Source organism: Chaetura pelagica, unplaced genomic scaffold, assembly GCF_000747805.2.
Source record: "Chaetura pelagica isolate M959 unplaced genomic scaffold, ChaPel_1.0 scaffold37, whole genome shotgun sequence".
Lineage (NCBI taxonomy): Eukaryota > Metazoa > Chordata > Aves > Apodiformes > Apodidae > Chaetura > Chaetura pelagica.
Window position 1 is genome coordinate 6066029 of NW_009954567.1, and position 12099 is coordinate 6078127.

Sequence of the window (12099 nt, forward strand, 5' to 3'; positions counted from 1 at the left end):
TCAGTGTGAGTGAAGAGTGTGTGGCAGTGACAAAAAAAGCCAACAGGGTGTCAGGCTGCATCAACCAGAGCATCACCAGCAGGGGTGAAGAAGTCATCATGGTTTTGTACTCAGCCTTTCTCAGACCATACCTGGAACACTGTGTTCAGTTCTGGTCCCCACTATACAAAAAGTATGTGGACAGGCTGGAGGGAATCCAGAGAAGGGACACAAAGATGATCAAAGGACTGGGAAGCCTGCCATATGAGGAATGGCCGAGAGAATTTGGTTTGTTCAGCCTGGAGAAAAGAAGACTTATGGGAGACCTCATCACCTGTGTTCCAGTATTTAAAGGGTGGCTACAAAGAATATGGAGGCTCTCTTTTTACTACGTGTCACATAGAAAAGATGAGGGATAATGGGTGCAAGTTACTCCTGGGAAATTCTGATTAGACACAGGGAGGAAAAATTTTCACAGAACAATCAGCCATTGGAATAATCTCCCCAGTGCAGTGGTAGATTCCCAAACATTGGATACTTTTAAGATTCAGCTGGACAGGGTGCTGAGCCGTCTTGTCTAGACCATGCTTTTGCCAAAAAAGGTTGGACTAGATGATCCTTGAGATCCCTTCCAACCTGGTATTTGGTGATTCTGTGACTTTACCTGAAACGCTTACTGTCTGATTTCCAGGGGTGTTAAAATTGCAACTGGCCCATGCTGACAAAGGAGGGAGCCTAGTGCAAAGTATAGAGTTAAAAGGGTAAATATTTATTAATGTGCATGAGGTGTCCCAGCCAAACTGGGGCACCCCAAATGTGTTTTTACACAGGGTCCTTATATCCTTCAAGCATTAAGGTATGTCATGATTTGACTGATCAGTATCACCTACACCACTGATTACTAGTCATAGTAAAACTTGGCAAAGCAACTGTATTTTTTGCAGCATTCTTTCTGCTTGTCTGTTGATCCAGACATCTCTGGAGTCAGTCTTGTGTTATTTTTCTGTGATGCTGGGAGGATTTCAAAGATATTTCAGAGGGGCTAGGGTGCTGGCATTATCTTGGTTGTCCAGGTGTATCATTTATCCTTCATGGACAGCTCTAAGCTTCCAAGAAGTAAAGTTTATTTCCAGGGCCAGGCTGTCCTGTAGTTCATTTTGCTTTACCATGAACAATACAAATCCTCCAGTAAAACTCCACTACCTCATTACATTGTAGTGTATACTGTGACCTAGTATATGTTAACAAACCTAATACATTTTCATAGTATGAAAACTGATTATTGTAATAGTTAGGGAAGGGAATTTTTCTGTCACGGTTGATGGTCTTCGTCAGACCACAAACCGATACGATTTTATAAAAACAAGTCATGTTGGTGATGCACTGAGGAAAGTGCTCACTTGTATTATTGTGTTCTAGGGGAGAAAATGCGCTTACTTATATAGTTATTGGATGGTCAGCACACTTTTCCCATTTATACCACCACTCAACGCAAGAAGTGTCACTTTCAGTTTTCCTTTTGCCATCAGTTAAAAAAAATAAAAAAAATCTTCATTTAAATAAAGCAGTCAAAACAGTTTTCTGCTGTTACTCATTCTGCTTATACTCATCCTGGCTCTTTCAGCAAAATGTTGCAAACATAAGTATATTTCTCACTTAGCTTTTGTAGTTGTAATTTCAAACCCATGCAGCAGGGTTTTAAAAGTTCCTTAAATTTTCAGCAGAGAAAATTTGTATTTAAAAAGCACGGAGATGCAAGTCTAAACAGGGAAGTCCCCTCTGAAATACTAACGTGCAGCTACTTTACTGTAGCTTTTCCACCATTTTGTCATGATTATTTGCACCCTTTTTCTTCCCTTGAGTTGTAAAAGTTGACAGAGCAATTCTTAAAAAAAATGGCTAATTTGCTTAAAATTTTACTGAGCAGATTTTTCCAAAGCTTAGAAACCGCTGTTATGTACTACTTGACAAATCCTATTTTGAGTTTTGTGCTGGTCGGAAATATAAACCAGACTTTTCTAAACTAGTGTCTGTAACATAGATGTAACAGACCTTCCCCTTGCCAACTGTTCTTCTTTGCTGTAGTGCAGACTCTTACCCTTCCTCTTTGTTCCACAGGTAGCTCGTTGCTGCTTTTGCTGCGTGCCTGATGGAGAAGGTAATTACATATTCAGCATACCATTGTGATAAAGCCAGAAGAATAAGGACACAGTTGCAGATAGAGAACTGCTTGTATTTTTGTTCCTTAGCATATAAAACTGAAGCCTAACCGAAGTTAGGCCAGGGAAAGCAGCAAGAGTTATAACAATACCATTTTAAAGCAACGGGCTAGTTAATAATTCCTTAAAGGACATTTCATTATTGCAACAAGGACTAGACTCTTTGTATGCTTGTGGGTGTGACTAACTGATGGAATCTTGGCTGGGCAGGTCTGCAGGGACTGTAGTTCAGAAGTGAGTTAGGAAGTGAGTGTCCTTTTTGCAGACCTGGTACAACCAGGGTTGTCAGCTTGGATTTGCCAGGGGAATATCCTATAGTGTCAGCAATTTAAACGGCCCAAATGCTCAAAACTGGGCCTGTAGGCCAGGAAGCTGATACAAGGCAGGATTCCAATGGCAGTCTGATTTCTTTTACTGGAGGTTTAGGCCCATGCCCTGAGGGCAAAGTGTGCAAGTCTTACTCTGAATCAACACTTTCCTAAATCACGACATACATGTTTTGCTGTGTTCTTTCTGAAGCCAGATGCTGTTTTCAGTTCACAATAAATTTGCAAAAACTTTCTTGTTTCCTGTCTCTTACAGCTGATGCTGAAGAGCATGTTGAAAAGAGGGGAGGCCAGACAGTGATTTACGATGAGAAGAGAGGCACCGTTTACAGTTACGCCTTCTTCCACTTCGTTTTCTTCTTGGCGTCGCTCTATGTGATGATGACAGTAACTCATTGGTTCCAGTAAGTGTATTTCTTTAAAGCTGAGCCATTAATGTCTCTTTGCATTTAGGGAACTTCTGCCATTAGTGTGTTGCCTCTCCTTAAGCAGGAAGCTCAAGGAGGTACAGCAAGTTTTTCCTGGGCAATTCTTCAGCAAGGTCTCGCTCCATAAAGGGCTCCTCTCCCCTGCTTCGTGTCTAGGTTAACCTAATTGTAGTCTGTGACGCACCTAGCAAAACAGAGGATAGTGCAGTCTGATACATGAATAGTGAGTTAATGATTTTTATTTTTTTTTTTCCTCAACAGTTATGAAAGTGCTGAGATTGAAAAATTCTTCACCGGAACCTGGTCCATCTTCTGGATTAAGATGGTCTCCTGTTGGGTTTGTGTCTGCCTGTACTTGTGGACTCTTACTGCTCCACTCTGCTGCCCAACCAGAGAGTTCTCAGTGTGAATGCTCTGAAGGTCCTTCTGTGTTTTGTGGGTTTTTTCCCCCCATTATAGAAAAAATACAAGAGTCATTTTGTAGTGAGGAATCGCCTGTTGCCCTCTTACTGTAATGTGCCAGTCACTAACTTTTTAGTCAGGCTAAAAAAAATTATTGAAAACTTTTTTACCTTTTTTAATTATCACAAACAAGTATTGCCCAAGAGAACAAATCAGTTCTAAAACTTTGTGACACTGATGTGAAGTGTAGGTAACACAGTTGTTGCCTAAACTGCAATAAGTGAAATGTTTTCAAATAACCGACAGTCTTTCTCTGGCTTCATTGGCAAGAAAAGAAAAAACTCCTGGTGCAGATGTATCTTCTTCCTGTGAATCTTGGAAATCTTCTAGCAAATATGCATTCCTTTTTATACTCTTATATCAACTATATCTTTTCTGGTTTGCAGTGATGATTTGAACTGCTGTTTTGTACAGCGTACAATTCTTGTAAGTAGTATTGAGATATTTTTTTTTTCCAAAAAGATAACTAAATACATCTGTAGAAATAGAATATCTAAGAATTTGACTGCCAAAGCATCTACTAAAAATTGTTTATCTAAATATTAAATATATTAAGTTATTGTATACCTAGATTGAGAAAGGAATGTACCAATGATAAAAGAGTATTTATTCTATTATAACTATAAAAGGCACCTGAATATTTTACACAATTTCAAATCTGGTCCAGCTATTAACAAAGGGAGAGTTCTACACACAAATCCTTAAACTCTGAATTTTGGCCAACTTTGTTTTGCCAACTCACTTAAACTGCAAGTTGTGTGTACTGCACAGGGGTTTAAAATACGGTACATTCTTTATTCAGAATGTTTGTTGTTGAGAACTTGCTAATTAAGAAGCACTGCCAGTTTCTTGTAAATTTAGAAGTGGAGTGCTCATTAACTTTTCTACTCTGCTGTTACAAGTTGTGTCTAAAGATCTCCCAGAATCTTCAGTTCTGTTTCTGTTACTAATTTTATAGTTTTTTGAATACATGGATGGTCAGAAAAGGACGGTAGTGTGTCATCTTCCTTTTCTGCCCATGCGTTGGTTGGAAAGTATTCTTTCTAACTGCTGTATTTTTATACTCCTCTGTTGTTGTTACACTTGTACTGTTGTACTGTTGTGCTGTTGGGATGGGACTTGACCAACCAGTCCATTAATGGAAACTAAACTTCTGGAGAACTCCTATTCCAAACAGTGGGATAAGTAGCCAGAAAAACAAAACCAGAAGACACAAATGTGTTGTCACAAACAGTAGCTGCCCTAGTACAGAAGACTGACTTGACAATATTAAATCCTGCCATGTCTCTTTTATTTGCTTTAGGCAGATAATTTGGTGGTAGAACAACTGCTTGGATGCTTTAAATACTGAATTAGGTTAAACCCACCATAGTTATCTACATTCTGGTGGGATAAATTTATGACTTATGCTAGTCCCAGAGGTTTTGTCTTCTCTCTCTCTCCATATATATATATATACATACAAATATATACAATGTGAAGTATGCAAGATGTAAACAATACCAACAGATTTAGCAGTTCTGTTTTTGAAATATGATTGAGCCTTAAATCTTCACCCAATGCTTTCTGCAAAACAAAGAAAAGCACAACATATAAGCCAATGAGATGGCCAAAATATTTGCATGCCTTATTTGTTCTGTTGCAATAACTGATGGCTAATGCACACCTGGTGATTAATCCTGATGTAGCAGATCTCAGTTCTGCTCTTGTTTTCAATACCATTTTTATCTGCCTTGTTGCTATGGTATCCTAGGGCTTCCTTCCTGCTTTGTGCTTGCTAGGGGTGCGACCTTCCCAAGCCTGTGCACTCCTACCTCAAACAAAATCTGTCAGTCTGACTTTGCTGCCAGGAAGCAGCCTTGGAGCAGATCATCTGGAATGCCAACATGAGGCAAGTGCAGGACAAACAGGTGATCAGGCCCATCCAGCATGGGTTTATGAAAGGCAGGTCCTGCTTGACCAACCTGATCTCCTTCTATGACAATATGACTTTCTTAGCAGATGAAGTAAAAGCTGTGGATAAGTAAAAGCTGTGGATGTTGTCTACCTAGGCTTTGGTAAAAAACAGCATTTCCCACAGGATTCTCCTGGAGAAACTGGTTGCTCATGGCTTGGGTAGGTACACTCCTTGCTTGGTAAAAAAACTGGCCTGATGTCCAGGCCCAAAGAGTTGTGGTGAATGGAGTTAAATCCAGTTGGTGGCCAGTTCTGTTTAGTATCTTCATCAGTGATCTGGATAAGGTGATCAAGTGCACCCTCTATGAGTTTGCAGATGAGACCAAGCTGGGTGGAAGTGTTGATCTGCTTTGAGGGTAGGAAGGCTCTACAGAGGGACCTGAATTGGCCCAAGGCCAATTGTACAAGGCTCATAAAGGCCAAGTGTTGGGCTCTGGACTTGGGTCACAACAGCCCCAGGCAACACTATAGGCTTGGGGAGGAGCAGCTGGAAAACTACTTGGCAGAAGGCCCTGGCGGGGGGGATGGTGCTGGTTGACAGTGGCTGAACATGAGCCAGCAGTGTGCCCAGGTAGCCAAGAAGGCCAACAGCATCCTGGCTTGTGTCAGAAATAGTGCGGCCAGCAGGACTGGGGAAGTGAACATCCCTCAGTACTCCGCACTAGAGAGGCTGCACCTCAAGTACTGTGTTCCGTTCTGGGCTCCTCACTACGGGAAGATCATTGAGGTGCTGGAGTGTGTCCAAAGCAGGGCAACAAAGCTGCTGAAACACAGGTCTTACAAAGGAGTAGCTGAGGCAACTGGAGGTGTTTAGTCTGGAGAAAAGGAGGCTGAGGAGAGACCTTATTGCTCACTACAACTACCTGAAAGGAGGTCGTAGCAGGGCGTGGGTCAGTCTCTTTTACCAGGTAGCAAGCTTTGACACAAGAGAAAATGGCCACAAGTTGTGCTTAGGGGAGGTTTTGATTGGATAGTAGGAAAAATTTCTCTACTTGAAAGGGTTGTCAGGCATTGGAACAGGCTACCTGGGGCATGGCTTAGTGGTGGTTTTGGCAACGTGCTAGGTGAATATTTGATTCTATGAAATCTACAGGTTTACAGTCCACTTAACACCAGTCTACTTAACACCACCTACCACAGTGATTAGGAACCTCATAATGAGATTTGGGGGAAGGAGGAGGCTGTCCAGAGGTGACTCTCTTGCTGTTCTCTTTGTTTGCACCTAGGGGAAAAGAAAAGAAGCTGAAGGTTAGCTTTGACATTGAGTTAGAAAGGGAACAAATAGCTTTGAAGAGGGAGACAGATGTTTTTCACCCCTTTTGCTTCTGCTGTGATGTTCTGATCTCACTGAGAGCTTTGCTAGCACGGGAGCCCATCAATACTCTGCCTACATTTGGAGTCCAGCAGAAAAAGGCCTTTGTTAATGTATTTGCAGTCTAGAAGCCTCTATCTGTCCCATCTCTAAGATAAGATCTTACGGGCTGTGCAATGATTACTAACAGTTGTCCCATCTAACATGAAGCAGCTATTGTGACAGTCTTGATCCAGTGCTGGAGCTGTGAACTGTGAGCTGCAGCTGAGATACTCCAGGCTCTTTCCCCTCCCATAGTGAATGCTGTTCCCTAAAGTATAGAGGCACACAGGAGATGCCTTCTAGTGCCATATGTTTTGTGCTATCACAAGCCAAGCATTTTAAAAAAATGTTTAAATTAGCAGTGTTTTTTATAACAGAACAAAATGGGCAAGGAGGTCTGCAAAAGAAGGCATGCACTATGTCAAATTATAAGCCGGGGAATGGTAACTGTTCTCTGTTTCTGATGGCAGGCATCCCAGTCACAAATACAGATAATCTTCCTACATATCTTGGCTTGTGGATGCTCTTATTTGTTTATGAAAACTCTTTATGGAGGATGTGTCTGCATACGTACAGGCTTCCTGCACCTCCTTGTGCTATTTTTTTTAAATATAGTTAGTATTTAAGGAAATGGGTTTTGCACAGAAGAAGCAGGGTTGTAAGAGGAAAGTCCACACTGAGGCATGAGTCCATTTTTCTTTCATAGCACTTGCCTCATTGAGCTGATCCTTCATCCTTCCCTTCTACTAACTATTGAGCATCCAGATCTGTAGATGTCTGTAAGGTGGGAATGGAACAGTGCCTGACTATACTGCTTTATGTGATTCTGAGTCAACACTGTGGGAAAAGACCCTGAAAATACCTTTGAGAACCTGTGTGTCCATACTGTGGCCCCAAGACAGCTATGCATCTCCAGGCCTTTCTCAGAAATCAGTAACTGGTGGCACCTGGGTGTGCAAAGCCTCTAGTTTCTCAGTGAGGCTCAGGTTCCTGCTGGCCAGGCAAATGTTACAGCCTCGGTGTTCACTGTAAAATCTGTACTGTAGACTTCCACATACAACTGCTTAACAAAATCCTTGGCGAGGGTCGAGGTTTCAAATGCCCAGTTCATAGATTCCAAACAGTTAACGCAAAAGGGCTTGTAAGACCTTTTCAAGAAGTGCCTTCTTACCTATTGCTGTGATAGCTAATAATTCAGGTGGCACTGGAGCAGGAAAACCTGGGCTGAGCCTGTGACTGCCTTTTATGTTACACTGGTGTGTACAAGACACAGTCTGAGCCATGGTGCATGTGGAAGACCAAACAATCTGTGCTTGACAAACCTCTGGGGATGAGACTGATTCAGATATTATTGTGCAGTGGAAGATGAACTGGGAAGACTAACAAACAGCCTGATGCTGTTGTAAATAAATGAGTAGTTGTTGCTTACATTTAACCTATAAACAGTTACCTTTCTCTTCCCATACCTGAAAGCGCAGGTAACTGCTCTGCTGAAAGTAGTTAGCTGTGCATTATCTATCCTGCCTGGTGCCATCGTTGTTCACTGATTTTGTTCCCAGACACAAGTGAGCAGTGCAGCATTTCTGGCCCCTAGTATTTCTGGACTGTGTGAAGTGAGGAAACTGTTGTTACAAAGGCAGGAAGACTAGAGAACGTGTCCTGTGGTGTACTTCCTCTAGTTAAACTTGAATTTGAACTAATGCGATAGTTTAATGGACTCTTGGAGGAACAGACCATGTTGCTGCTGAGAAGGTGAACAATTTTATTGGCCTTTTCCTACTTTTCTCAAATTTGCTATCCTAAGAAATGTTATTTGGAACCTTACTTCTGCACTGCTGCCTGAGACTGGAACAATTTAAGTTTTTCTCATGAAGGCAACCAAGAGCCACAATTATGACTGGTTCTTTTTTGGGATAAAATAAGTTGAATGGACTTGGAGGGCAAGTCTCTGAATCCCAATAGCTGGACTAATGAATGAAACCATCAAACCTTATGAAGAATATGTGGAAAGCAGATGGATATGCTTGCTTGCTGTTTACCATCTAGGTCCTTAAAGCATGTAGGCGGCCCTTGCAGCTGGATGCCAAGGAAGGAACTCCACGGTGTCCACATATCAGAGTTGTTATGTATTTGTGATACTCTTAGCTTTGTACTTCAGGCATTTCCATGAGGTTTAAAATGGTTGTACTTGCCCAGCTAATCTTGTAAATGCTGCCTGGGTTGGGCCGCTTTTGTCTGAAACGGGTAATTCGATGTTGCTAATGTGTGCATAGTCCAGAGAGAGGGATGTCCCCTCACAGAATCACAAACACTGCATGTCTATTTATTTATTTATTTTGTGTTGTAGCACCTTTTTACAAATCTAGAAGCTTTATGATTATAGTGATGCATGGATAACTGCTTCATCAGCCACTGGTGCAGCCATTTCTGGGCGAGAGCATTACTATTAATGAAGCAACCCTTGCACTTGTGAAAAATATGGTTCCAACCAATGCATCAGTAAAATTTGGGAACTCAAGATAGTGCTGCTTTTGAATATTGGCTAGCAGCCCACAGCAACATGAGCATCTCCAAGCAGACTGGTAACAAAATAATGCAGTGGCTGTTTTTAAAACATGCTCTAAAGATTTTATGCTACAAACTGTTAGGCTTTTCTCCTGAATAAGTTGATGAAGAGAAATACCATAAGGTTGTACCTGCGTGGCTAGATGAGTGAGATTATCTGCAGCTAAAACTTTGCTCTTTCCTTCTGCGCTGTAGAAGCATTGTCTTTTGCTTGCAGGCTTTATATCCTTGTTTTATTTGCCCTTTCCTCTTTGGATTTGTTTTTTAAAGGCACTATGTACCTGCTTCATTCACTGTCAAGTATGATAGCTTTGGTGCTAGAAACCAGGAAAGACTTATTTGCCAAGTCTTGTTAATCCTTTCCTTTTTATAGCAGGACAACCTACTGTGTTGAAGCATAGTCAAGGATCATAGTTTATTATATGGATCTGTTTTCCTCTAAGAAAACTGCTTCTTTGTTTTTTTAAGTCACCTACAAGATCTTGTAGGAGGAAAACACATAATCAGTGCCACAACATTTTACTTCATGTTTTCAATTTTATAAACAGTAGTTAGAACTGAGTGTTTCACATGACTGTACAAGGGAATGCCAAGGGTCAAGTGCTTAGAAAGCTTTGCCTTTTTGAACTTGTAACAGGATACGTAGGTTGGGAATTGGTATGTTTCTGCATTTTCAACATCCCGATGGCAGAATGCCCAAGTGCCCCAGGATGGGGATGCAGACACGCTGCACAGGGTTTCAAGTAGAAAATTTGGGAGACTGGCATGACAGTTTATTTCTAATGCCCAAAGAAACTCTGTAGGTTTCAAGAAAGCCTTAAATCAAGCATTGCTTTGTTTTTCTCACACCTAGTTTTGACTCATTCCACACCTGTTCAATAATGTGATTTTTTAAAAGTTGGAATTAATTTTGCATATAAACCATGCCACCTTTCCCCTGTTATCCAGTCTCCAATAGCTTCCAGTGCCAAGGTGTAAAGTCATTTGCCCAGACTTCTTCAGAGCCACAGTTGTCAGCTTTGAAACTGCTCCAGCAGCTTAAAGCTTCCAGAGTTTTGCTGACCAGAGCTGCACCCTGCAGCTGTGCTTTTGCCAAAGAAGCATCAGTGTGAAGGCAAGATTTTTGGAAAGCTATGGGAAATAATGTCTTGTGACTTATATCTTAGCTTTATTTTTCCTCTTATCCGATGCATGTCCAGGTGCTGAGATGTCATTGGACATCCGTGCAGACTTAAAGCAAGGAGAATTAACTTTCAGAGAGAATTGTTCAGATTGTCATACACAGGCTGGGAAAATATTTGCTAGGAACATATGGGTTCATTGTCTGCTTTTGGTTTACCACCAGCATATGGTGTTCAGTCTCATATATGCCATGTTTGAAAACTGGATGCACAGTAGTCAAAATGTAAACACTTTTTCTTAATGTTATGGGGATTTAAACTTTTTCAAGGTTCTTAATGTCTCAAGGGAACTTTTTGGTGTGTATGTGTGGTTTTTCTTTATTAAGCTGTAGCCCAGTGAAGTGGAAGTTTGCTAGTTTATTTAACATTTTTTGCAAGTGTTATGATCTGTAGTAAATGTAAAGATGTAGTAAATGTAGTAAATTCTAAGAATCAGTAAAGATTTCAGAATTTTAATTATAAAATAGTCAAGAGCTTTGCCTTTTTAAAGCATGTTACTGGTTTTTATGGATGCTTCCTTTTGTATACTGAGTGAATGTATTGTTATAGATTTCATGTTTAATGGACCAATAAAGTTTTTCTTACATTTGAAATTAATTCTTGTGATTTATATAAATGTTGAAAAGTCAATTATTCCAGGAGGAAACTCTAAGAATATATAAATATATGAGCTAAGCAGTTACTGAGCCAGTAAAAGTAAATTGGTTGATTTGTTTGTTTGTTTTTGTTCACTACATTTGGTTGTTGTTTAACAAAAAAAATGCTGGCCTGTGGAGTATTCCACTCTCCATGTTATTTTTGTATTCCTCCTGTAGCATGATCTAGGCAGACTGCATGGATTTGTCTGTGGCATCTGCTCTGTACACTCGAGCTCTTTGACATGTGACAGATACCTCTGACAGTGAAAACAAAATATTTTCCAGGCCAAGTATAGTGCTGAAGCCTGTGCAGTTGTTTGGAATGAGGATCTCTGAGTTTCTTTTTTTTTCCTCATTTGCCCAGATGGTGAGGTGGGCAACTGCTGAGTTTGAAACCTAGATCCACAGCAGGAAACATGCTGTGTCTGCATGGGTCCTGATCCCTTGCTTCTCACGACCTGTTGGGGCTCTTGTGGAGTCCTGTTTCAGCACGAGCCAGCTGCAGCCTGTCTGCTGGTACTGCCTGTATCCGTGCCACAGAGCTGAGCTGACCAGACCCACACCAGGACATGGGTTCCTTGTGGTTATGAGAAGCTGCTGACCACCAACTTTCAAAGGGTCAAGTGGCTGCTGCTGTTCTCCCTGCAGCTGTGGTGCACAGAGAGTTCTGGTGCACAGGACTGGGAGGCTGTGCGTTTGAGTGAGGTACAAGCAGAGCAGTTCCTGAAGGGTGCTGAGGGTCTGTGAGAGCTGACCAGCTGCTTTTGCTCAGCAGCCTTCCACCGGTCTGCCCACCCCTGCCTCCACCCCACCTTGCAGCATCCTGGCAGGATGCTCTCTTCAGGTGTTTCAGTCTGGGAGATGGTCTTCAGGGAACAGAATATGAAGGGTGTTTGTTATGTTTTTTGTAGCACACAGGAAGAATTCACCTTTGGTGAGACTTCAGACCCTGGCTGCAGGAGCCCCGGGACTCTGAATTCCAAAGTAGTTG

At 41.5% G+C, this 12099-nt stretch overlaps 1 protein-coding gene across 1 annotated transcript in view; it reads left to right on the forward strand.

Annotated features, from left to right (window-relative positions):
• SERINC5 (serine incorporator 5) overlaps nt 1-3387 on the forward strand; it is a 24258-nt gene extending 20871 nt beyond the window's left edge. Inside the window, exons 9-11 of the mRNA XM_010005383.1 lie at nt 2098-2137; nt 2781-2928; nt 3214-3387. Coding sequence (XP_010003685.1) covers nt 2098-2137; nt 2781-2928; nt 3214-3361 — 336 coding nt within the window. The 3' untranslated portion in view covers nt 3362-3387. The remainder of the gene's footprint in view (nt 1-2097; nt 2138-2780; nt 2929-3213) is intronic.
• The last annotated feature ends 8712 nt before the right edge of the window (nt 3388-12099 follow it).